This window comes from Myxocyprinus asiaticus, chromosome 13 (genome assembly GCF_019703515.2).
Source record: "Myxocyprinus asiaticus isolate MX2 ecotype Aquarium Trade chromosome 13, UBuf_Myxa_2, whole genome shotgun sequence".
Taxonomy (NCBI): Eukaryota; Metazoa; Chordata; class Actinopteri; order Cypriniformes; family Catostomidae; genus Myxocyprinus; species Myxocyprinus asiaticus.
In genome coordinates this window covers 46,425,499-46,453,090 of record NC_059356.1, presented here as the reverse complement: position 1 = coordinate 46,453,090, position 27,592 = coordinate 46,425,499, and the positions used below count along the sequence as shown (strand labels likewise).

General features: G+C 36.0%; 1 protein-coding gene across 2 annotated transcripts in view; it reads right to left on the bottom strand.

The window, feature by feature from the left end:
* The window catches only part of abca3b (ATP-binding cassette, sub-family A (ABC1), member 3b), a 64,224-nt gene extending 38,741 nt beyond the window's left edge, over window positions 1-25,483 (bottom strand). The window contains exons 1-7 of one of the 2 annotated variants that reach the window (XM_051713270.1): window positions 25,317-25,483; window positions 23,644-23,721; window positions 18,044-18,305; window positions 11,303-11,430; window positions 7,640-7,805; window positions 787-1,046; window positions 51-167 (exon numbers count right to left, since the gene is read on the bottom strand). In XM_051713270.1, the coding sequence (XP_051569230.1) occupies window positions 51-167; window positions 787-1,046; window positions 7,640-7,805; window positions 11,303-11,430; window positions 18,044-18,305; window positions 23,644-23,706 (996 nt within the window). In that variant the 5' untranslated portion in view covers window positions 23,707-23,721; window positions 25,317-25,483. Of the gene's footprint in view, window positions 1-50; window positions 168-786; window positions 1,047-7,639; window positions 7,806-11,302; window positions 11,431-18,043; window positions 18,306-23,643; window positions 23,722-25,295 lie in introns of both variants that reach the window. The other variant, XM_051713269.1, reaches the window with a different exon arrangement.
* Window positions 25,484-27,592: the final 2,109 nt, after the last annotated feature.

The following is a 27,592-nucleotide window of genomic DNA, read 5'->3' as shown; positions in this document are numbered from 1 at the left end:
ATAACTAGTATTTTACGCCACACTTCTGAACAACAAACAGTTTAGTTTACCTTGATGCAGAAGAGGAGAGTGACAAAGAAGATGGAGATGAAGAGGAAGAGGAAAAACATGAGGAACCAGGCGCTCCAGTGTAGCCAGTTACTAAGACCCATCATCCGCATGTACTCCTGAAATATACATATGACAAAGCAGTTTTTTATTAAACCAATAAAAAACTAAAAGTGGCCATATTTTACTCTTTTTACTCTGCAGTAAACTTTCTATAATTTAGTTTTTAGTGACCATTTTCCACCATTTTTAAGGGGCTGTTCAGTCCAAATGTGTACCAAAAACCTAGAAGCAGCACAGCAAATAAAACTAAATGCAGGTGTCTCAAGAAATGTTTTTGAACTTAAAGTGTCTAAAAACACGGCACTACTGTGTGAGACGCAGTGCAACGGTCATAAACATCCGTAACGCATGCTTACTTAGAAAAACAATAGGAAAATAGTGCTCACAGAAGCAAAACTGCATTCTGTGTGAACAGCCCCTAAGATTTCTATATGTAAATAACCTCTGTTATGATTGGCTAACCTCTAAAGCACTTGAATTATGTGAACAACTTTTACTTCTGCTTTTTTTAGGCATTTTAAAGCTTGACAGCTCCAGCCACCATTGATTGTCATTATATGGAAAAGACCTACCTGAATATTCTTCAAATGTTCTCCAGTCACAACATGAGAATAAATGATGACCGAAGTGCCATTTTTGACTGATCTATCTCTTTAATGTTCATCTAATACTGACCTTTAGTTTCCTCTCCTTCTCCTGTACCACAGCACGGATGATGTTCAGAGACATGTAGGTGAAGCTGAGCACGAGCAGCAGGGGCAGCTGGTTTTGGATGGCCAGGATGAAGACATCATAGATGAACGCTGGGTATGGGAAACGGGACAGAAGCACTTGGGTTTGTTTGAAGAGGGCCGACGCTGCCGTGCTGTTGTACGCCTTCATGATGCCTCTGTCCACTGCATGCTGCACCTGCAGGAAACCCTCGCGGAAATATCCTGTCCAGAAATATGAGAGAAATATGCATGAGTTTATAACAAAATATCAGAGCAACTGTCCATGTGGAGCATTTCAAATCAGTCACTTATGGGGTTCCATTTCGGTTAGGATGCTGCCTTATGAGCCGTTCACAACAAATGCATTCTTGCACTAAAAAAAGCTTGACGTAGCGGCATGAATAGAGCACGAATATAACTTTTTTTTTTAAGTTCTTTGCATGAGACACTGAAAAACAGTGAAATGCGGAACACTGGTTAAAGATGTCTGTCTAACGCATGTTTACATAGTAAAACAATTGAGAAACACTGCTGGATGATGCAAAAAAGATTTCAGTTAGAAGTTAGCTGCTATGTAGACGGTGCCACTGAATGCACTTTTGCGTCTATCTAAACCGTTTCTAAGTTACCTCTCAATGGAAACATTTGCTAGACGGACGTCTTTGACCATTGCACCACATCTCATTATTTTCTCAGCATCTTGCTGCACCTTTTTAGACACCTTACAACATTAAATAGAACTTCAACTTTCAAAAAAACGCATCTCAAGAAACCTGCGTTCTGTTGTATTCGAGGCACAACATCTAGCTTTTTCAGCTCAAGGGCACATTCAGTATATATGTCGACAAATCGTGGATTTTGTCTATACCAATAACTAAGGTGGTGGAAATAAAATCCCAGTTGCAGTTTATTGTTCAAACAAAATCCCAATAATAACCAAAAACAAATAAACAAAAATGTACATTTGGTGCATCACACAGGATTTTAAATTATGAACAAGCCCGAAACACACTGGGGACTCTTATTTTGAAATGACGGAGAATTGGCCCTGTAACAATGCTCTATAATAAGTATAAATTAAATAAAAACTTTAAAGCCTATATATTCAAAATATGAAGGGTTTTGTGTGTGTGTGTGTGTGTGTATATATATATATATATATATATATATATATATACACACACACACACACACACACACACTGTATATGTTTCACCAGATGAGGCTTAATGAGGAATATTAATTACTTACAATACATGAAAGACATTCAAGACACAATGTACTTGCTGACGGGGCATGTTTCCATTTAGTCGCATTTTTCTTTGCAAACCCTCAAATTAGAACACTTGATTATCTAATCAAAACAACAAAACATGCATTGAAGTGAGGATAAAAATACATTGTACATTTTTATATATTGTCAGTGATGAAAGATTCAGAGAAAGCAAATCACCTCTAGGTGTCAGTGATTGTTTTTGTTTCACTTCTGCAGCTGTTATACTGTATAAATAAGCTGTTCTTACTGTAGAATCCTCCGGCACTGGCCACAGAGGAACAAGGAGAAAGAAACTATCCAAAAAATAAACTATCAGTGTAAATTTTTGCAGATAACCGATAGTTCCATAAAAGCAACAATCGGCAGAGATTTTTGCCGATAACCGATAGTTCCATAAAAGCAACAATCGGCAGAGATTTTTGCAGATAACTGATAGTTCCATAAAAGCAACAACAATCGGCAGAGATGTTTGCAGATAACCAATCGTTCCAAAAAACAACTATCGGCATAGATTTTTGCCGATAACCGATAGTTCCATAAAAACAAATATTGGCATAGATTTTTGCCGATAACCGATAGTTCCATAAAAACAACTATCGGCATAGATTTTTGCCGATAACCGATAGTTCCATAAAAACAACTATTGGCATAGATTTTTGCAGATAACCGATAGTTCCATAAAAGCAACTATTGGCATGGATTTTTGCCGATAACCGATAGTTCCATAAAAGCAACTATTGGCATAGATTTTAGCCGATAACCGATAGTTCCATAAAAGCAACAATCGGCAGAGATTTTTGCAGATAACCGATAGTTTCAAAAAATAAACTATCAGTGTAGATTTTTGCAGATAACCGACAGTTCCAAAAAACAACTCTTGGCATAGATTTTTCCCGATAACCGATAGTCCCAAAAATCAACTAACAGCAATGATTAATGGTCAGACCGATATATTGGTCTTTGGTGTGATCGGCCCCACCTCACTAATGTTTGAAACACAACAACTGTCAACATTTTACAAACAGGCATCAACACTGAGCATTTTAATTAAATCGAAAAACAGAACAGCTTTTTCTAATTAGTTTTTTTAAATACTAACTTCCTGCCACTGAAAACACCCACTGAGAATTCCTCACTTCTCCTTACGGCTTTTCAAACCATAATGACCCTTGGAGATCAAAATACTTGCTGTGTAGTTTTGCGCTTTCACAACTAAAATGCAATTAAATGTAGATCAAAGGAGTCATGGAAGCAGAGATCATGCCATAATCTGTTGTGCCATTCCAAAAATGGAGTTTGACTCATCAAAGATGATTTCCACTCTGCAAGAGCAAACAAGATCAATCATGAGTTTAACGTTAACACAGGGCTGATGATTAATAACAGAATCAATGAAGGCGTTTCGATGCTGCTGGCAGCACTGTGGGCCGTCGTACGGAGGGAACGCCAACTAATCCAAATCACATCCTAATCAATAGCTATCGCTGTCACAGGAACACTTGAGTACAGGAAGAGATAGTTAAGGAAGCAGAGGAGAGCGAACAGGCCAGTTTTATCTTGTTTGCTCTATGAGAGGTAACCAAAAGCAGGGAAATATTTTACCAGTCTGTTCATGAAGGTAAGGAAGTGACAAATAAAGACATCCGTGATTCTTATTTACAAGTCAACACGCTGGTCTAAATGAAAGAACGTTTTAATGTACTAGTTCAACTGTGTGAGCTTAAAGACTCCACGAAAACAAAAACTGACTCCACAAAAAGTGAGTTTTTCATCTTTGAGTCTATGTGTGCTAGTCTGAATGCAATCTACATATAAAAGTTGACAAGAAAAGGGTGCATTCACACTAGCACTTTTGGTGCACACACTAATCCGCTGACAGAGTTTGGTTTGTTTTGGTTGGTGCTTTCCGAACTTGTGTGCAAATGAAGATTGGTTTTAACAATGTTTTTTAACTGATATTTATACTTTTCATTTCAATCGGTTATCAGTCTTTTACTATCAAGTTTACCGATAAATGACAGCACCAAAGACGCTATTACACTACTGAGTGTTCAACCAAAAACAGTGGTGTTCACAAGTAAACTAACTTAATGTTACTTAAATGTTAACTTAACGTTAATCTGGCCGCCTTGAACAGCCAGAGCTTTTAAAAAAATCCTCCCATGCAAAACTCCCAACATTACATTAACATATACTGTCATATACAGTATATATAATCATATACATTGACAAAGGCTGATTGCCGAAACGTTGGTAAGAAAAATAAAAGAGCCTATATTTTGAGTTGTGCAGTTATACTTTCTTTTTTCAAAAGACTTTTCCATGCCTTGCATCTAAGGTGTGCATTTGCTTGGTTGTTATTTTCAAAATTAACATATACTGTAACATTTACTTCGTACTTGTAATTTATCCTCATCAACGTAATTACAACTCTGTGTTGTATATGTATTAAATTATATTATTTATATAAAAATATTCATAGGTTAAAGCTATTATGTACAACAGTGTTTTAGTGCCACATTAAAATAAAAATCTGCGATTTCAAGAATAAACAACATTGTTAGAATTTAGATGTAATGTTTTGAGAATAATCTCATTATAGGCCTTTTACAAAAGTAAAAACAAAGTTTTGAGAAGAAAGTCGTAACATTTTAAGAATGAATGAATGAATGAATGTTAGCTATTCCTATTGTGATATTCGCGACATTTCTCGTAATATTGTGTGTGTGTGGCGGGGGGGGGGGGGGGGGTCTCTCGAAATGATTCTATTTTATTTATACAACAAACTCCTTTAATCTCCTAATTTTACACCTTTAATCTCATAATTTCCGTAACATTACAACTTTATTTTTAAAACATTATGATTTAATTCTCGAAATCCTAACTTAATCTTAAATTTTAACATGGCACAAATGCCGACGTTATTATTTTTCTATTGTTGTACAGTGGGTACTCAATGAAACTGATACTCTTTACCGCGGGAAGTACCGCCGCGTAAAAACTTTACATTCTCACACGTGAGACTCGTTCGCAAAATCACAGGAGGCGCAAAAGGACACTTTTGTCACCATCGTATAGTAGTGTGAAGAAAGTGAGAATTATTCTGATTAACATTGTTAATATTATTTTACATTTTGACGTGTAGAAGGCGATCTAACAATGCAAAATTAATGGCAGAATTAAAGTTATAGCTTAGTTAGCTCATGAATTGATATACAGAATTGATATTTTTCAATAAATCAAAAACTGTTGCTTCATAGATATTAATCATCTAATTATCTTCCTGAAAATAAAAATGAAAATACATTGTGAACATTCATAATTTAAATTGTTAGCCATACTGAAAAAACAACAATGCATTAACACCGTTAACCCGTGTTATAATTGACCCGACTAGTTGGTAGTGACAGACTAAAATAGAGTGGTTCAAATAAAACCCTTCTGATAAGTGTAATGAAATATATACAGTATGTGCTTATTTTAAAGTTCTTTATCTGGTTGGTTTGTATGTGTGCAAAAGTAAAATGCAACTAGCAGTCAAACAATATGCCTTTATTGCATGAATACACATTCGACCACAAATAAATTGTAACATTTGACAAGTTAATTTCAAATGTCAAAAAAATGCAGACATTATTTCAGCATTGCATGGTTTTTGTTTGCATTTCATTCCATTTTGCACTGTGGCTGGTACTGACTCTGTGTCCTGTAAGATTTGTATAGGTCATTTGGTTTTATACTGCATATAATTTATTAATTAATTATATCATTTATTAATATGGACAAACTAATTATTAATGAATTAATACATTTACTTTTATATTTGATTGTGTTTTAAAAGGTAAACCATAGTACAGTAGCATAGGGCGGCAGCGTTCATGGTTACATGATAAGATTATTATTCAACATTAAATTAATACAGAACAATAGCGTGAGGGTACTTCACTTGTATTTTTCCAAAGATCCTGGTGAAAATCTAAACATCCAAATCTCTTTTAATCTTTTGAAGCGTCACAGCCCCCCACATGATTTTGTCTGTGTTCGCATGGGGGATTGGAAACACCAAAAGTAGATATTAGCCCACCTTTAACACCCACCTTGAGCGTTTGATTGTGTCATCATCATAGAACTGTTACCTCAACTTAACTGCATACAGTATGGTTGTATATCTTGTTTGCATGGCGGCTCAGCGGTTAAGGCTCTGGGTTACTGACCAGAAGGTCGGGGGTTCAAGCCCCAGCGCCGCCAAGATGCCACTGTTGGGCCCTTGACCCTATCTGCTCTAGGGGCGCCGTATCATGGCTGACCCTGTGCTCTGACCCCAACTTAGCTGGGATATGAGGGAAAAAAAAGAATTTCACTGTATATGTGCAAAATGTATAATATGTGACAAAATAAAGGCTTCTATATGCATTTATTCACATAAATATTAATATTTGATATAGATGTCTTAAAAGTTTTCGGAAGTTCCTTGCTAATTGTTTAATATATTTAAATATGCTGCCTAATGATGCTCGATGCGTGGGCATTCTCGCGAACGCTAAATGTTGTAGAAAAATGTTTATCATGGTCTTCATTGCTGCGTGCCTCCAGCAAATCAGTGTTTGTTCTTCTTGTTTCTTCTTCTATTTTATGTCCGTTGGCAAAGCATTACCACCTCAAACTGAATGGTCGTGACATTGCGAGAAACAGCTTTGAGGCATTCAGCTCTGGGCTGTTGAAATTCTATGGTTATATCGCCCCTTAGCAGTTTAAAGCTGCTAATGACTCATTAACGCGGTGATCGTGGCGGCAGAAAGCTTATTCTGGATGGATACTCACTGTTGGTAAAAGATTATTTAATTACCATAGTGCAAAAAACCATTAATAAAACAATTATAAGATAGTGGTTCTGCGTATCGGTTATTGGACATGTAATCATACAAAAAAAATAATCATATCGGTTGTAAAAAACAAAATAAAAAAATAAACAGTATTGTTCGATTTATTTTACTGAACTACACTTCAGTCCACTTGAAAGGGTTGTCGGGGATTCATGTGAACTCCGGTACAGTTCCCAGTTGATATGAACACAATTCCTCTGAAATTCCAGAAAAGAACTGCGACTGTTGCCATATTATTTGCATTTTAATCCTGCTTCTGGTTGCAATTATTATAAAATAATGCATTTCTCATAGCTGCTTGTCTACGAATAAATTGCCTTCAGAGAGCAGCATGCATTCTTCGAATCAAACACTGTTTCAGACCGAGCAATCAAACCAATGTAACAACAGCGCAAACTTTTAACAGATATATGCAGTTTAAAGCATGTACAATTTGTTTGTCTCATAAAATACTCTGTGAAATAAGAAACACAGTTATGATATGTCCCACCTATTCCTGTTTCAACAGAATATACGTCAACACAGGAAAGAAAATTGCATTTGTGAAACCATTTTATACTGTTTTTCACTTGACACCAATGAGTTATGTATTATACTGCGTTTATTTCTAGATGCATTCATCTAATATTTCCCACAAAGCATCAGTGTAGACTCACCTGGCGTGCCGCCGAGTGCCTTGTGCTGTTCTCGTGGTCCGGGAAGCTGGAAGAGGGGGAACAGGCTGAGGGTGTGCCAGTTTAGATCATTGTTTGGGTTTAACTCCGATTTTTCACTCTCTGGTGCATTTCGGGGGCTGTACGTGAAGCGCAGATGATAGCCGACCTGACAACATATGAGAAGAGTTATTTAGCACATTGTTTAATCTAAAGTAACATGCAATACAATTATTATCCTGATTTTTTTGTGTCTTAATGTCACATTGGTGAAAATTCATGGTTTGCACCATGCAGGGTTCGAACAGCCTTACAGTTATAGTCCCGTACTGTTACTGTTAATTCTAAATATTGTTTAATTTAGATTTATGTCAGATCATGCAATATTTAATAGGGTATCCAAACAGATTTCCCGAAGAAGAAGAAGAAAAATATATTATACAAATATTTATAATTAAATGTAACAAAACTTCTTAAATTACTGGTCTTCACTGTATGATTAAAAAAGTTATTTAACCATAAGCCGTAAGTGGTTTCTTGTTTTCTTGTTACTGTTTTTTGATTAATATTAACAAAATTAACAAATCGCCAGGTCAATTTGACTCCATTTCCACCTCAAGTCCGATATTGTGATACAAATCCTCTTTTTTTGTCCCACAAAATAAATGACTGTTTACATTAATACCTCATCTGCATTTTCACCAAATATTGAAGTGTAAATTGGGATTGGGGGGCCTGGGTAGCTCAGCGAGTATTGACGCTGACTACCACCCCTGGAGTTGCGAGTTCGAATCCAGGGTGTGCTGAGTGACTCCAGCCAGGTCTCCTTAGCAACCAAATTGGCCCGGTTGCTAGGGAGGGTAGAGTCACATGGGGTAACCTCCTCGTGGTCGCGATTAGTGGTTCTCGCTCTCAATGGGGTGCGTGGTAATTTGTGCATGAATTGCGGAGAGTAGCATGAGCCTCCACATGCTATGAGTCTCCGCGGTGTCATGCACAACAAGCCACATGATAAGATGCGCGGACTGACTGTCTCAGAAGCGCTGGCAACTGAGACTTGTCCACCACGAGGACCTACTTAGTAGTGGAAATTGGGCATTCCAAATTGGGAGAAAAAGGGGATAAAAAAAAATAAAAAAAAGGTGTAAATTGGGATCATTCAAATGAAGATCGCAATGTTCAATTCAATATGTGCCACTATTGTTTGACATAAAAACATCTCTTTGTCCACTGAAAAATGGTGGAAAGTATAACAATTCTTACATAAATTGTAACAAAATCACACATACATTTTTGTATTTACTAACTGCTCATGTTTCATAAATGAAGCCAATCCAAGGGATTGGAGATTATTGCTCTCCTTTACAGCCTTGTTTAAATTCACCATCTTCTCTAAGGTCAATTCTTAAACACTAAGATATACCACCAAAATGGGTGATATTTAATACAGAAAGGTGTGCCAAAGCTAAGGTTTCTGGGAACAGTTCACAAGAGATGGTAGAGATTAGCTACATCTTCTCTTCATCCACACCTCGCTAGTGACGCTGAGGCAAGACCAGCACTGGAGTCAATGGAAACCCATTAAAACTCTTAGTGATGGACTTACGACCCGAACTTTCATCTAGAGAGATGATTCACTCGTCCACAGGAGAATGAAAACCAGAGCAGGCCTCGACTCACCATTAGGCACATGGAGAACCCTTTGAAAGCACATGACTAAAATAGCTAAACAGCTTCAAGTATGAGAAAGAGTAGTTGATAAACACATGAGCAGGCGGCTGGAGACATTAAAATTGTTTGTGGGTATTGGCAGGAGTGCTAAAGGCCTGCTACTTTCAGCTATATTCGATTGCATGTTCTGGTTCTGTGGAAAACAAAGAACATTTTCTTCCAAAATAGTTGATGCATTTACAGGTTATCATCATGAATGACAGGTAAATGGATGGATATAAAGAAAACTGTGTGATATTTCCTCCAAAAATCAAAATGAACAAAGATGTTATATTTTGCATAATGAAAACAAAGTCTATTTTAACACTATTAGTTTTTTTTTATTTTATTTATTTGCATTGTAACATTTTCATGACAATTAAGCACATTTTAAGATTCTCATTACTTTGATGGAAAACACTGCAAAAATATAAATACAAATTATATCAGTTAAAATGATGTCTTGTTTACCAATATATACAGTATATCTACATACATAAGATCAATTTATTTGAGAAGCGAAATTGCATAATATATTAGGACTTATTTTTAGGACTTTATTTTTGGGAGTGTGGTTGCCAAGGTGGGCCAAGCTCATGACTGGGTGGGCCAGGCCAGTGATGAGTTACATGATACACTGACTAATTAATCTAATTAATCACATATATAAATATTTGCTGAGAAAGCCCCTCAAATAACAATTCAATATATGACGATTAAATAAATTGAAATAGTTACATTAAAAAAAATTATAAATGTATTTTAAAGATAATAATTTGGATAATTAAAATGCATTACTTTATTGTGGCACAGGACTAAAGCATTGATAAGACAATACAAAAATTGGCATTAGAATCCACTAATTTGTTTATTCCCATTTTACTGAACATAAGGATAAATATTGGAGATGCCTTTGGATGATGGAGACAGCTTAAAGCCCTGAAATCCTATAAAACGAATGCTGAGTTGGCTAATTTGCGTTTCAACATTCTGGCAACCCGCATGAGCTTCGAGTCTGGGGCGGGGCAGACAACTCTCCAATATTTTGAATTTGGACTGCAGTACCCATTTCAAACACTTGTTGTCAGTCTTACATATAGCACCTTTAAGGACATGTAAATGTACATATGCATCTGACGGAAGATTTTGAAGCATCTCATTTTGGTTGCGCTGTATCATAAACGTACCATTTTTAGGTCGCTGTGTCAAGTTAAACATTTTGAAACTAAGAAAAACACATCTTGAGATCCCTGCATTCGGAGTTGTGTTCCATCCAGTGGTGTTTGAACACAAGAACACATCCTCATTTTGTGCCATTGCTAGTGTCAAGCAAGCCTGAATGTGGTTTGTTCTCTGTATAAGATGCGTGTTGTCTATACAGCTGGAGTTGTGCTGACTGCCCCCTGCAGAAAACAGGTGGTACTTCAAACTTGAATTTCTCAGATGGTAAGAATATTCCATATTACGGTTCGGGGGACATAATAAATTGTGCTAATTTTTGTTTAGAGTGTTTTTTTGTTTTTTTTTAATAATTCAATCGCACTGAATTACTGCATTCAATCGACAGCCTTAAAAAAATATATTATATATATATATATATATATATATATAGATAGATAGATAGATAGATAGATAGATAGATAGAAAGATATAGATATAGATATAATATATTATATAAAATATTATATTATATATATTATATAAATATATGTTATTATATTATATAATAACATATTTTCTATATATTAAATAATTTTCTTTCAGTTTTAAGATGAAATACGTGTATGACCTGGACATTTCCTCATGTGATTCACCCAGATACCATCATGTGTTCACACTGCAGTCATACAGGCTGATCTGGGTGAACAAGTAAATGGTGCCAGTTTAAAGGAATTCTCATGTGTCAAAACACAGGTCTGTCCCATCTGAAAGTTGACTGATGGGGCGACGACTCACCTGCAGAGGAAGATGATCATCATCATGTTTGAAAGAATGCTCGAAGACAACAGCCGCCAAGATCTTCCCTGATTCAGGGTCTGTTTTCACAAACTTCTCAAACTGCTCCTCTGTTTCAAAGCCACGGACTGAAAGAAAAGGCAGACACGGCTTAAGTGCCATATGAAGTTCATTCGTATTGTCATCAATAGAGTTAGCATTACTATTACTCATTCTGATTTGAACGAACCCCTAACCCTAATTAATTCAAGAATTAGCACGTTAAGCGACATTAATTATAATGCAAATCATGCAGCTTGTTAAAAAGAGGTGAATTGGGGGCAACACACTAAAAACCTCTCAGAACACCTTAGCAACCACTTGGCAATACCCTGGCAACCACTCATAACACCCCTAGCATCGTGGAGGCGAGTTTCGCAAAGGCAAACACCACTCATCTGGTTGTTTGTATTGTTAAATGCAATCAGTTCAGTGCTAAGAAAGTCTGAAGATTAAACTGATAAAATGTGATTAAAATAACTTGAAATTTAGCTATTTTTCCAATCAAACTAAACCATGCGAACTTTATAAGAGCTGTGTGGACACTGACTTGCCATTTGACCACACCATTGCCAGCCAACTGTAAAGATTGCATGTTAATGATACCATGGCTGTTAGGTATTTTTTCCAAGACAAAATAATGTTAAAAGAAAAGCTAACAACAACAGACAAAACCGGGAACGATGAGGGTTTAAGTCCTAAATCCAATTAAATGGCACATGCTTTTGATCTGAAACGACAGTACCATCTTCTCAGCTCTCTCTTTAAAGATATATGCTGTATTTTTATACATATATATATATATATTTTTTTTTTTTTTTTTTTGGAACACAAATGTAGACATTTTACAAAGCTCTTTTCCATACAACTACAGTTCACTGTGACCACATATTCCATTTGTGCATTTCCACTACACAACTGTTCAAGAGACATGCGGCAACAAATTCAGGTTGACGTCAAACCTGAAAAAATCGTGAAAAGTGCCAATTGAAGCATTCCATTTAGCTCTATTCTTCCATTTTTATTTTTTTGCAGTGGATGAGTATTGTAACCAATCACAGACATGTCAGATAGTTGCTTTCTGTTTTTAATTTATTCAGTATATAAATAAGTTTTGTTTTACATGCTGTTAAGAGAGTCAATGTGAAGTTTGCCATTTAGGCACCGTTTTGTCTTGATTTAATGATGTACTGATTATTGATGAAAGCCCTGGGGTTTGCAAACTGGGGTCCAGGACCACCAGGGAGCTGCAAGTTGGTGCTTGGTGGACTGTCGAAAATTGCAAAAAAATATAAAAATAAAAATGTTAAGAAAAAAACAAAAAAACACATCATTACTGTTTCTTTCGGCTTTCTAAAGACTGTCTGGAAATCATGAGATTAATCATGATTATTTTATTCTATTGACAGCTCTAGTTTTTAACTGCAATATTTCTTGAACATTTACCTGTCACCTTTACCTTTTTTTACTGGGTGTTGTAAGACCATATTCTCTGTGAAGCGGCTTTGGAACAATATTTAATGTGAAAACGCTAAACAAAAACATTTGAATTTAATAGAATATATTTTAGGAACATGGGTCCTCGCAAGTGGACAATCATATTTGGGAGTCCTAGGCATCGAAAGGTTTGAAAACCACTGGTGTAGCCTACATAAACGAATATGGCATGCACACGGCCCAGACAAAATAATATTTTAATGTACATTCTATTAATCTCAATTGCAAAATTAATGGGAATAATTGACAATTAATATTTTGTTGAAATCGTGCGGCGCTAATAACACTTAAATTTCGCTCTGTTACTCACTCAAAGTTATCATATGACTTCAAAAGATTTTAAATATGAAGCACAAGTGCACCTTTAAATACTGGAATGAAAAAAATAATAAACAATAGTTGTAATAGCTCAATACTTTGATACTCGAGTACATTCAAAAGTATATTTGTACTTAAGTAGAATTTTAAAACAAGCACTTTCACTGAAAAACATTATTTCAAGATTAACGCATCTCAATTTCATAACAAATTCCCATCAAATTTAATTAAGTAATATTTAATAATAAAAAATAAAAAATACAAATATTTTACGTTTTATTAATTAAATTTAGTTAAACTTTACACAATTCTGGGGGCCTGGAGTCACGAGTTTGAATCCAGGGTGTGCTGAGTGACTCCAGCCAGGTCTCCTAAGCAACCAAATTGGCCCGGTTGCTAGGGAGGGTAGAGTCACATGGGGTAACCTCTTTGTGGTCGCGATTAGTGGTTCTCGCTCTCAATGGGGCGCGTGGCAAGTTGTGCGTGAATTGCGGAGAGCAGCATGAGCCTCCACATGCTGTGAGTCTCCGTGGTGTCATGCACAATGAGCCACTTGATAAGATGTGCGGATTGACGGTCTCAGACACAGGGGCAACTGAGATTCGTCCTCCGCCACCCGCATTGAATTCATTATGCCACCACGAGGACTTAGAGCACATTGGGAATTGGGCATTCCAAATTGGGGTGAAAATAATAATAATAATAAAAAAAAATTACACAATTCTATTTGATAGAATTGAAATGCGTAAATCTTTAAAAAATAAATAAATAAATAAATAAAAGTCTAAAATATGTTTTTTAATTGATATTTCATTAGGGTATTTGTACTTTTACTCAAGTACTTCATACACCACGGGTAAATAGTGATAATTGTACAGTGACAAGTATTACTTAAACATGTAACCATCTGTCCTCACATTACATGACTTGACTGCCTCTCAGTTCACCTGTAGCTTAAACCAAGGATACAGAAACAAGTTGAGCTTGTTAAAAAGGACAGAAAAACAATACTGTCTCCTGAAAGGTTTTGATTGCCCTCTCCGGAGGAGTGGCCTGTCTTGATCTCCCTATATTTGAGGACCAACATGCAAATCTAGTGTCATCAAGAGTCAACTTTTAACCAGGAAGCATCTGTTGTAAATGTGCAATGCAAACACAGCAGTGAGCAAAGTGCTAAATGAAAGCTAATGATAGTGAACAAAGATTAACTGCAGCAGCAGTTTATTTGCTGTTGGAAACATGCTGAAATTCATCATTTCAACTTTTCAGTTCAACTTTTTACTCAAAGGTCTGAGAGTTTTGGAACTAGGGCTGGGTGATATGGCCAAAATTATCACAATATTTTGTTCATATCATTCCATATCGATATTTATCACGATATACATGTCATATCATTAATGGGGGCAGAACTGAATTCCACATGTTTGTTAGACCTCAAGAATGAATTAAACATAACTTGTTTGTTTACAAGTAAACTCCATAGGGTAAGCTACCTTTCAAGTACACGCAGTTTAGGATTTAATCCTACTGTATATAAGGTGTGTGACCTCTTTCATTATCTTCAGCTGATGTTCGACTCTATTGAAAGACTTTCTTGTGACGTTTCACTGTCCAGCTCAGTAGTTGGTGGTAATGCACCATAAACTGGATTGCCCACCGGCAATGAACATCACAAGAAGAAAACTTTCTTGCCTGTGACAACACTATGTTTCATGAAAAAACTGTTAACTAAATAGTGCATAAATAAACAGAAATGGTTTTGATGTCTGAGTTGTTGTGTTCAGTCGACAGCTGTTGTGTTGCATTGTCAGTGCTGTCTTGTTTGCTACACAACAATAATTAACCAGATAGCTAGCTAATGGCTAGCGGCTACCGAGCCTGACTGGATTCCTTGACAGCAGGGCTGCCTGCTAATACTTCCTAACAGGCTGATTTCATGTCTGTGATTCGGTTAGCTAGTTGTGTGTATTACTTTGCATGCGTTTTTAGCCACACGTACCTGATCCGATCGTCTTGATGTAGAACATAAATATCGAAAATTACTCAAAATTTTATCATCGATATCGAAAATGGATTTCTTTAGATAAATATCTATATCATTTTATCACCCAGCCCTATATGGAGCCCACAGTACATGACATTTTTTTGTGCCGATTCATCTTGTTGTCGTCACCCAATCTCGTGATATTAACTATTCGGAAAGACTCTTTGTATTCTGTTCCCCTTTTAATCTCTGTTCTTTCTCATCAAGACGTTAACCACAACTAACACTGATTCTGCCTTCAAGTCCTCTTAAAAAGTTACTACTTACAAGCTCAGAAGTCATAATACAATGTGATGTAAGTTCAAGTGATTTTGAAATGGAAAGAATTTGTAAATTGGGCAATTTCTTATTTATTTTGGACTTCACAACAAATGCAAAAAGGTTTTTGGGTCATTCCATTTCAACTCAGATAGAGGTAGCCGGCTCAAAATTTGTGATAATTTGGTGAAAGAAATACACAGTTGATGGTGAAAGCCTTATTAACTGCCATGGATCAATATTGACTAAAATTTAAAGGGAGGTCAAAATGACAATTTACGCCTATGATTGTGGAGCAAAACTACAGGTAAACAAATAACCTTGGAAAGGTGCCAGAATCATTATTTAGTTTTTAGTAATTTGGGGGGGGCTTTGTGTTGTTTTTTTCTAAAGTTGAAGTGTCTATAACTCTATAAGCATTTAAGATATTTTAATATCCTTTTAGATTCTGGTTAAGGACAAACTTTCCTTTTTGTATCCTAATATTATAGGCCCTACATGCTTAAATCCCAGAGATATGTGGCTCTCAATGTGGCTCCATGTGTAATGTGTTACATTTGACTCATTTTCAATGGCCTAAAGCCAAATATGGGTCACATGGTATAAAGTTAGTTTTCTTGTTCAACAACACAAAGGTCTGAAGTACAAATTCTGTTGAAACTAAAGATGTACCTTTAATTATTTACATTAAAACAATAATACCTATGTTCGTATTTTTTCTTTCATCATCATTTTTGATGATGATGTTTCAGCCGGACCGCCCTCGTAAAATAAAGGGTAAATATTTAACTCACTTCCTGACATGCTGTAATTTCAGAGAAATTCTGCATTACTCTGAAACTTCCTCTTCCCAGTTATCCAAAAAGACTGAGTGCAACATCACAAATCACTTGAATTCTCACTATTTCAGAGATCAAGTACAAAACAAACAGCCGCTGCAGACGCTTTTAAACTAGCATGTTCAATCAGTGATTTAATCCTGACAAGATATCAAAGCTATTCAGCTGATAATGGATCTCATCCATTCAGATCCAAGAGGAGAAGGTAAACAGGGTCGGGCATGAGTCACAATATCACAACAGACCAGAGAAACATTTATTTTCTGACTTACCATTGGCATATGCCCCTTAACCACAGGACTTTTATAGCAGCTCATAAAAACATAAACACCAAGAGAATTCAAGGGACAGGTAGAAGATATTTATGTCTGGAAAACTTGGCAAGATGTTTATGGTAAGGTCACGACATATCTATTCATTCATTAAACTCCTGGGAAACTCCTTGTGCAAATATTGTGGAGACAACAGCATCATCATCCTAAGGCCAGAAACATACTTTACACAAGTATGTGATGAGTAAGCAGAGTCAACGCACAGTCCCAATGAACATGCTATACGTGCGTTCTTGCGTTACTGTGGCGGGAACAAACCTCAGTTCACAAGGGGGTGATAGAGTTACCTTCAAAAGTCTGCACCATTAAACTGGATGTGTTATTATTCTGGAAAGTTGCTATAAATATATTGACTTTAACTTACTTGCTCAGCAATATTCTCTTCAAACAGTTGCTCCGCCATGACAGTAGTTGACTTGAAAGTAAACTCACCATAGAAGTGGACAGCTCACACTAATATTCACTAGAGCGCCCCTTGTGGCAACGGTGTGAATGCAACACGGACTTGTGTTATGAATTGCAGCATGTTTTTAAAATGCTGTGTCAAGTTAAAAGAACAGTTTTTAAAAATATGCCTGAGACACCCGCATTCTGATCCATTTGTTGCGCAGCAACTAGTTATTTTGTTTTTAAATGTACAAATGCGTTCGGTCTGACAGCCCCTAACCTTACCCACTGGTTGCGGCAAATGTGCTCTTGCGAGAGTTTCGCAAGAACGAGGGTTACTATTCAGCCATTACTAAATAGTCAGTTTAGTAATAGTCAGAAACAACATAAGACAAAACATAAAATAACATACAAAACCAAATAAAAAAACGAAATAAAGAAAACAACAAAACAAAACAAAAAAAACATTTTCGGCTTGCTTTCGGCAATCGGAATCAGCCAATGACGTGAGCCATAACTACACACAAGCATGGGCTGCATCATGTACTGCGTTCACAACCTGTTGGAATTACTGTAATTACGAGATGGCAATTCAGATTGTGTTCACGTCCTCGGACTGAGAATTTATTTGTTTTTCGATGGCAACGGGTATGATGCCAAAAACACATCCATGTGCGGCTTTAATTACTACTTTAATTCACCTATATTCTTGCTAAATGTTAAAGAACAAAAAAGTGCTCCCGGTCACACTGGCTATGATATAAATCAGAAATATTCTGTATGAAAACTACCAGAAACTGTTGAGGCGGCTGCCATTGGGTCTTCTTACATGACGTGACAACTGTCGAGTCACCATGTTTTTTAATAGCATTTAGAGTTTACAGCTTCAAATTATGAGTTTTAAGAAGACATGAACAATTTTCACAAATCAGAATCCTGTAATTACATTAATTCCAACATGACGTGAACACAGCAATAATATGATTATTTTAGAGCACTAAAACGCACAGAAATCGAAATCTCTTACCGGACTTGATGCATGACCTCAGGCTCTGCTGAACATCCTCTGCGATTTTCTGGACCACGCTGGCGTTGCCAGGCACATAGGCCAGCTGCAGATCCAGGGCATGGGGGCAAAGCTTGTCCGGCAGCTCGTTCACAGAGAAACTGTGGTAGTGCGTTATATTCGGGTTGATTGTGGATGACACCTTCTGTCGCAGAACGATCAGGACGGCTGAGAAGAGCAAAGGTAGAGCGATCTCCACCAGAGTTACCAAGATCTGACGCTTCTGCAGACAAAGGAGACATAGTCAATGAGGCGGGTGGCAATTTAGGTAGATTTATGATTATATAGTATAGTCGCTGACAAAAACCCAAGTTGAACATTTATAAGAATTTTAAAACAACCTTAAAAATGGTGTGATTTGACAGGAGGTAAAAAACGGGGTGAGTAAACGATGGCTACATTTTCAGATTTGGGGTGAACTATCACTTTAAGTGAGGCAGTAGTTCAACTCAAAATTAAAATTCTGCCATCATTTAAGGCTAGGGTATACTTTGTTTTTCCTCCTACCATTCAGTCTCACACAGTCGAGCATTCAGCCTTTCAAAGTACACTCATTTGACCGTGAGCCCATACGGACGCGTTCGATGCATCCTCACTACGACTGGTTTGGGTGAGCTACCCTTTAATAACTACCCAACAAAACACAAAACAAAACAAAACAACACTTAAAAATAACAAAATACAAAACATTAAAAACAACAATACACACACAAAAAATAAAAACTACAAAACAAAAAACAAAACATAAAATAAAACAAAAAGACAAAATACAAAACCAAACAAAAAAAACATTTTAAAATAACAAAATACAAAACATTAAAAACAAAATAAACAAAAAATAAAAACTACAAAACATAAAAAACAACACAAAAATACAAAACAAAAAAACACTTAAAAATAACAAAATACAAAACATTAAAAACAAAATAAACAAAAAATAAAAACTACAAAACATAAAAAAACAACACAAAAATACAAAACAAAAAAACACTTAAAAATAACAAAATACAAAACATTACAAACAATAAAACACAAACAAAAAATGTAAACTACAAAACAAAAAACAAAACAAAAACAAAAAGACAAAATACAAAACAAAAACAAAAAACATTTAAAAATAACAAAATACAAAACATTAAAAACAACAATACACAAACAAAAAATACAGACTACAAAACATAAAAAACAAAACATAAAAACAAGACAAAAACAAAACAAAAAACACTTAAAAATAAAATACAAAACATTAAAAACAACAAAACAAATAAAAAATAAAAACTACAAAACAAAAAAGACTAAAAGACAAAACAAAACACTTAAAAATAACAAAATACAAAACACAAACAACAACAAAAAACTACAAAACATAAAAACAAAACAAAAATGCAAAAGACAAAACTCTAAACAAAAAACAAAACAAAATTTTTGGCTTTTTTGTGTTTGGCTAAGGTTTGACATAACTGTCGGAGTTGGGCAATAAACAAAAATAATTATGTCATCCTTATAATTAAAATTAATAATCACAGTGGAATTGATGATTTTACAGTCATTATACTTAGATAAAATAAACCTGATCTAGAAAACAATGATATTGTACAAGTGTAAGCTTGTTTGCATTAACTACCACTGCCTACAGGTGAATGCCACATTGATTTATTTTAAGAGGTATGTTTCATTACACATGAGCCATATGTCAAATAAATAAGTGTAAACTTTTTTCAGGTACCTGAAGACTTAAGATCAATGAAGAACTTTTGACCCCTGAACCCCTGAAAGGCAGCACTGTCTGCTGCAGTGAAGCCATGAAGGGCCCTGTGTTTAATGTCTCTGCTGACTTTGAGTTTCCTAGCAACAGCCGGAGCCGAACCGTGAGCAAACAGCCATCAATCAGGAGGGAATTGGACCGATTCCCTAGTCATCTTACAGCACTTTGATCGAGCTTAATTGATAGTTTTGAAAGCTCATTTGATATAGCTTTAACTTGTACATGATCTTACACAACACAGCAAACATCCACAAGTGTACAGAGCAAATGTACAGCATAATGAGAGCGAGAAACAGATACGCACAGTCATGCAATGATTAAACAGACCACTTTTTGTCTTTCATTAAAAAAAAGACCTCACATTTTTTCTATGACGTCAAATACAGGAAGGCACACAAAAGTAATTTAATAGATCCAAAGTACTGCCAAGTTAAATCATTGAAGCAAATAAGGTGAACATGGGTAATGATTACATTTGACACCAAATGCGTGTGTATTTTTATTGACAGCAAACCACAGAACATTTCCTTGTTTCTTTAAGGAGGGCAAAAGCGCTTTGCTTCTATGTCTAATTGTTTAAGGTCGACTGGCGTATGGACTGGTATCATGTTAGCTGGGTTTCTGAAACATCTTCACATATAACTTTGAATATACCTGCTTAATAAAATCAGCTGTTTTTAAAGATTAATTCTGCCAATTATCTGACTAAACAGTTCTTGACAGCATTTGTGGCATAATGTTGATTACCTCAAAAAAAGAAAGAAATCGAGGTACAGTGAGGCACTTACAAGGCAAGTGAATGGGGCCAAAAAGTTGAGGTAGACCGATATATCGGTTTTACCGATTAATCGGTGCCGATAGTTGCTTTTAGATCGATCAGTTATCTGCAAATATCTATGACAATAGTTGCCGATATTATTTTTTATTCCTCCTAGCGACTATATAGAAACATGCCCCTTCATCACAAACATCATATCTTGCGAATAATAACAAAAAAACTCATCTGGAGAAATATGCATTTATCTACAAACTCCTTAATCTGATGAATATACTGTATAGGCTATAAAAAATAAATACTTAAATATAGAGCATTTTAACTGAGCCAAGTCTCTCTCATTTCAAAATAAAGAGCCCCTGGTGCGTTTCGGTCTTGTTTGAAGTCCTGCGTTAAGCTCCAAATCGTAATTTTTTTCCGCTATAATTGAGATTTTGGTTGCATCTGGGATTTTATTCATTTTGGACTCTTGTAGCCTCTATGTCTGTGCCCATCATAGTAATGAAAGACTAAGAAAAACTTGTAATATTCTAGCGATTAATCGGTTATCTGCCTTTTCCACTAGCTCAGTTATCGGTATCAGCAAAATCCACAATCGGTCGACCTCTAGTTTACATCCAGTAATTTTACACAAGGTTATTAAGCGGTTAGTAAGTAGTAAGTTACTAATGTTTATGAATCGGCCCCATTCACTTCCACTGTAAGTGCTTCACTGTAACCCAGATTTTTGCTTCATTAAATAAAAGGTCAGACGAGTCGAAATATATTTTTTTTGGTAATCAACATTATGCCACAAATGCGACTGAGCTCAACATTCCATAAATCCTAGGGAGTCTGTTTCCAGTTTTCACACTGTGCATTTGTAAACCCAGGATTAATGTTCCTATTTGCATATTCATGAGGTTAATAACATTAATTGGTCAAAGGACTAGGATGCAATCCATTTTAATGCTTGTCTATGAGGAAAAGTCGGCATGTAAATTGGTTTTCTTAACTTCTTAAGATATACAACAAAAACAAAAACTCTTTTGCTGCCATGTTTATGCAACTAAGTACATTAATATTTAATGAGGAAAGCATTGTTTAGTTTATTTTTGGTTGTCTGTAGCTAAACAAAAACTTTTTCATACTGTACACATTTAGCAGCACAAATCAGTAGGCTTCGAAAACAAATGTACAAGTGTGGAGCGTTGCTTAACCCAGGATTAAGCATAGTGTGACGAGCTCTTCATATAGTCTGTTATTGCCCAATAATCCTTATGACAGAATCTTACTCTATAATTATGTAAGGAATAATTGACTCCGGCCTGTTGAATTATTGAAAAATAACGGCATTACCACCTCGGGTGTGCATTATTTTTCAACAACTCAACAGGCCGGAGTCAATTATTCCACTTATACCCCAGTTACCACAACTTAAGGCATCGTTCAGGGTTTTATCTCAAGACATCTTCTGGTTTGTGTCTCTAAAACGCTCTTGTGAGTGGAACTACTTTCTTCCGGCACGGATTTAGCATCTAGCTTTGATACAGCTCAAACCTTCGTTGCTAGTTCGAAAACGTCACTTTAGAACTAGCAACGGAGGATTCAGGTGTGCGCTGCTTTACTGGAGCACTTACTGGAGTAATAAAGAAGTGCGTTTGTGCATGTGAGTGTGAATTTGTTTTTGAGGGATCGAAAGAAACTCAGAAACTGTGGGATTACCTTTATTTGTTGCAGCTCTCGTCAGAAGTATCATCGCTTCAAAATCGCCAAGATGTAAGTTTAAGCACTTTTCAGCAGCAGCAAGTGTCGCCATATTTCCGTAAACCTTAACAACTGTTTTTAACCCCACTGAGATGCCAATGACTGACATGACGGCTCTGTTTCTAGCTTTCGAGTAAGTGTGTGCATAATGTGTACATGTGTATGTGTCCACGTGTGTGTGAGAGCTTAAGAGAGGTGGAGGGGAGTGAGAGGGTGTTTCCCACAGATATTTCCGATAATATAAAAAATTGTTGTATTGATCAAGTGTATCTAGCTCTGATACAGCTCAAGCCAATGTTACCAGTTCGAAAACGTCACTTTAGAACTAGCAACGGAGGATGTGCTGCTTTTCAGCATAGGAGTAACAGGGTTGTGTGCGTGTGTGTGCGCGTGTGTAAGAAAGAGGGGGAGGGGTAGAACGGTGTTTTCCACTATAGCTATGTGAGGCTGATTAGGGCAAAATACATTGAAACATAAAAAGTTTCACATATTAAAAGTTATTTTGGATAATAGAAAATATTATAATAGTTGTACTGATTAAGTCACGGGGGTGCGGCTCTATTTGTTGGTCGTGACACGAGTCTCAAGTGTGTGTGTGTGTGTGTGTGTGTGTGAGCGTGTGTAAGTGCAGGGGAGATGAGGGCGCTTTTCAACCGAAACTGAAATAAATGTAGGATATTATAGACATTGACTGAAGTTCTTAACTGATTTACTTTAACCAATGTCTTTGTTTATATGGTTATTTTGCTGTGGTAGCCTGTAATATGTGTGTGTATGTGTGTGTGTGTGTGTGTGGGGGGGGGGGGGGGGGGGGAGTGAGAAGAGAGCGAAAGAGAAAGAGAGAGAGAGAGAGAGAGAGAGAGAGAGAGAGAGAAAGAGAGGGAGCCCAAAGACGCTTTTCAATCTAAATTGAAATAAATTTAGGATATTATAGACATTGTTTGTAATTCTTATCCTATGTACTTAACCAATGTCTTAACTGGTTATTTTGTTGTGGTAGCCTGTAGGGCTCTCTGAAATAACTGAAATAATTTGGCGAAGTGATACGGAACCGTTATGCGGTCAAGACCTGGAACTACTTCATAGCCGTGCGTTTACTGGAAAATAATTGCACACCTTAGAATGTCCGCCAACCAATCAGAATTAAGCATTCAACAGACCAGTGGTATAAGATATAATTAAATGTAACCATGAATAAGTGTATCATCCAGATTTGAAACAAAAGAAAAATATCATGACACACACTGTAGCGTTTGGATGAAGAAAAATACGTACTTGCTGAACATAGTTTTTCCAGAGTAGCAATCCAAACTGTTGCCAAACGGCCATTTTCAGCATACACAACTCCACAACCTGGAAGAAAAGGAAATAAACACCAGATCAGTGCAGAAGTCTTCAAACTACTTATACCAGAGCTATTCCTGGAATTTTGTAGCAATGTTAAGCTTGTAAACAAAATGAGTGTTTCACATCCAGCCCACATACTCAGAGTATAAGACTGATATTTCAAGCATTTAACAAGTTGCACAAACAAAATATTTGCCATTTTAGTTCTTATTGATGTTTCAGTAGAAATATTAGCAGTGTGCCACACTGACAAGATCAAATACGCATATGAATCAGTGAGGGAAACCTAGTTAAAACTAATACAATGTGTGACAACAATGTCATGTCCAACACTTCAACTTCATCCAAGTGAATTTAATGGATATTACATAGATCCATAGACATTCATTTAGCAGACACTTATCCAAAACAACTTAAAAATGAGAAATGCAATCTATTCATGTTTAATGAGGTCATTAAACTGTATGCATAGTAAGTGTATATAAAGAATTAACAAATCCATTTAGATGGAGTATAGCATACAACACCTCAGGACATGTCAACTATCCAAAAGTATTTAATGTCAACTGCTATTACAGTTAGGTGTCCCAATTATTCACCCTGAATTAAATCATGAGTAGCCTATTTTATATGTAAAAAAATCATTTATTTAAGTGTCATGCAGTTCCAATTTAATTTGTCTCTATTAAACTTTATGCTTATTAAATAAAGCCATTTATTATGATGGTCTTTGCACAGCCAAACATTTATTATCCCCAACGATAAAAAATAAAATAAAAAATCAGATTTTTTTTTTTTTTTTTTTTTTAAGATTTACGCAGTTTAATTTCATAACATTTTCATTAACATTTTCTCATTTTTAATTGAATCAAAATTAATTAAATTTTTTCTAACTTTCATTTTAAGTCATCTTAATATAATTAAATATAACTATTTTCATAAGCTTTATTCATTTAATTTAGTTAAAAATAAAAACTTAAAATGTGTATGGAATTTTGCTACGATATTGAAATGTGTAAATCTAAAAAAAAAAAAAAAATAGGCTTTTTTGGTCTTTTATTTGTTTACTTATTTATTATTTTTTTGAGTGTACCATTTATAACCCATTCTGGTAAAGGCATGTTTAAAGGTCATTATTAACATACAGTAGGATAAATATCACATACGTGGGAATGACATCATGTGGCTGTCTGTCTGAACTGATTTTATGTCATTAAAGTAAACCCATCACTTTCTTTGGAATTTAAGCAGTTTATATGATAATTAAAATGCACAGCTACGTCTATTTCTAAACTGGATAGTACAAGCCTTAATATAAGCCTTATGCATTATTTGTTTCTCATTTATTTGCTTTCTCGTCTCTATATGAAATGCATGGTAGTGCACTGTTTTGACTATATTATGTATGTGTTTTCTCATATCTGATCAATGCACAGGCCTTTAGGACTGGATCAACAGCTTGTTTATTAACCCAAACCGACAGCAAAACACAATGTAAAACAAATGCACGCAAATGCATCCTAAAATGAACACATTCAATACACACTCTAGTAGCAGGTGTGAAAACAAAGGTGTCTCACCTTTAACTCCGTCTGTCTCACCTGTACAGGCCACTAATATCGTCTGTTTCAATCCGAGAGCATTGAATAAATGTTCGGGCTCCAGAATCGAAAGTGCCCGGTCAGTACATATGAGTCATAAGGACGATAATATTGATAAATAAAGACAATGACATTGCTGCGGTACCGACACAACAAATGCGGTCATGTGACACTCCACCAGCTGGGCGGCCGCTTGCGGTCACGTGACTGATCCGTCTGTTGTTGTGAACCGCGTAGGGAGCGCGGGTGGGCGTTACGTCATTGCGCATAATTTATTAATATAATTTATTTTATAAAACAAAACCAAAAAATTATTTTCACACAAAATACAAAAAGCTTCGTATTTAGAATTCGTATGTAGGCTATAATGATTTTATACATTTTTAAATATGCATCATTTTTTAAAAAAAATAAAGGGCCCATCCACAACGAACGCGTTATTTTGCTGTTTTTTTAAGCGTTTTTTAGACTTCGTGTCAAGTTCAAGGTATATTCTGGGTTTAATACAAGTTAAGCTTAATCAACAGCATCTGTGGCACCATGTTAATTATCACAAAAAATAATTTCGACTTGTCCCTCCTTTTCTTAAAAAACAAAACATAAATCTGGGTTACAGTGAGTCACTTACAATAGAAGTGAATGGGGGCCAATCTGTGAATTTTCAAATCAGTGGCGTAGCCGAGGGTGGGCTGCTGCTCTGTTGTTAAGGAAGATTTGGTAAAAAAAAAAAAAAAAAAAAATTGGGGCGAAAACTTGGCCCATCCATTTTTATTGAGGCCCACCCAAAAGTAATTTCCTGGCTACGCCCTTGGTTAACATACTCACTGTTTCAAAAGTATAGCCACAAGACGTAAACAATATGCATGTTCAAATGATTTTAGTGTGATAACGTTTTAACCATTTTTAAAAAATTTTTTTTTAGCCCCTTTTCTCCCCAATTTGGAGTGCCCAATTCCCACTACCCAGCAGGTCCTCGTGGTGGCGCGGTTACTCACCTCAATCCGGGTGGTGGAGGACAAGTCTCAGTTGCCTCCGCTTCTGAGACCGTCAATCCGCGCATCTTATCACTTGGCTTGTTGTGCATGACACCGCGGAGACTCACAGTATGTGGAGGCTCATGCTACTCTCTGCGATCCATGCACAACTTTCGACGCGCCCCATTGAGAGCGAGAACCACTAATCGCGACCACGAGGAGGTTACCTCATGTGACTCTACCCTCCCTAGCAACCGGGCCAATTTGGTTGCTTAGGAGACCTGGCTGGAGTCACTCAGCACACCCTTGATTCAAACTTGCGACTCCAGGGGTGGTAGACAGCGTCAATACTCGCTGAGATACCCAGGCCCCAGTTTTTACAACTTGGCTGCCCTGATGTCATAGCGCAACCGTGAAACAACCATAAAAACAATGACTTGAACAACTTTACAGCTCAAAATATACATTCGTTTTAATAGAAGTCATTGATCTAAGTGCTTTTATACAGTTATAAGGTTCATATTTCTGCCTTTAAACCCTCCAAAATTTGGCCCCCATTCACTTCCATTGTAAGTGCCTCACTGTAACCTTGATTGTTGCCTCTTTTTTGTTTTTGTTTTTAAAGAAAAGGAGGGACGAGATGAAATTATTTTCTGTTGTAATCAGCATTGTGCCACAAATGCTATCAATTGAGCTTAAATTGTATCAAACCTGGATTATTCATTTATAAAGAACTTTAACTGTTATAAACACCTGCGTTCATGGCATTGCATCTGCCCTGACTATGCAAAATTACATGCTCTCTTATTTAATACACAATTATTGGAATATATTAACATAGGTCTTTTTGCATGAGAATACTATCGTTGAAGGATTTTTTTAATGTGGAAAAACAGACATCATTTTACTACAACCAAATCAGTAAAACTATATATTGTTTTGTATTGCGACTTTTGTACTGGGGCAAACTGAAACAATGCACATTACGTGCATTAAGTCTGGACACATTTGCAAATTACAACACATTTGCATTTAACATTGTTTTTCATTACTTTTTAAATATGCAGATTGGCATCATCTTACTAAAATCAACTTAGAATACCAAAACTTTCGTATTGCGACTTCAATGGTTGAATTTAAAGTTAAAAAAAATTAAAAATGTAAAAAAATTGATGAGACACCTCATCAACTGTTTTTACGGGCTAATGTTCTCTGGTATGAATAGCTCTACAGGAACGTATTTTTTCTGTTCCTAATCTCGATCGCACAAAACATGTGGTGTGAAAAAGCCTTTGTACTCTT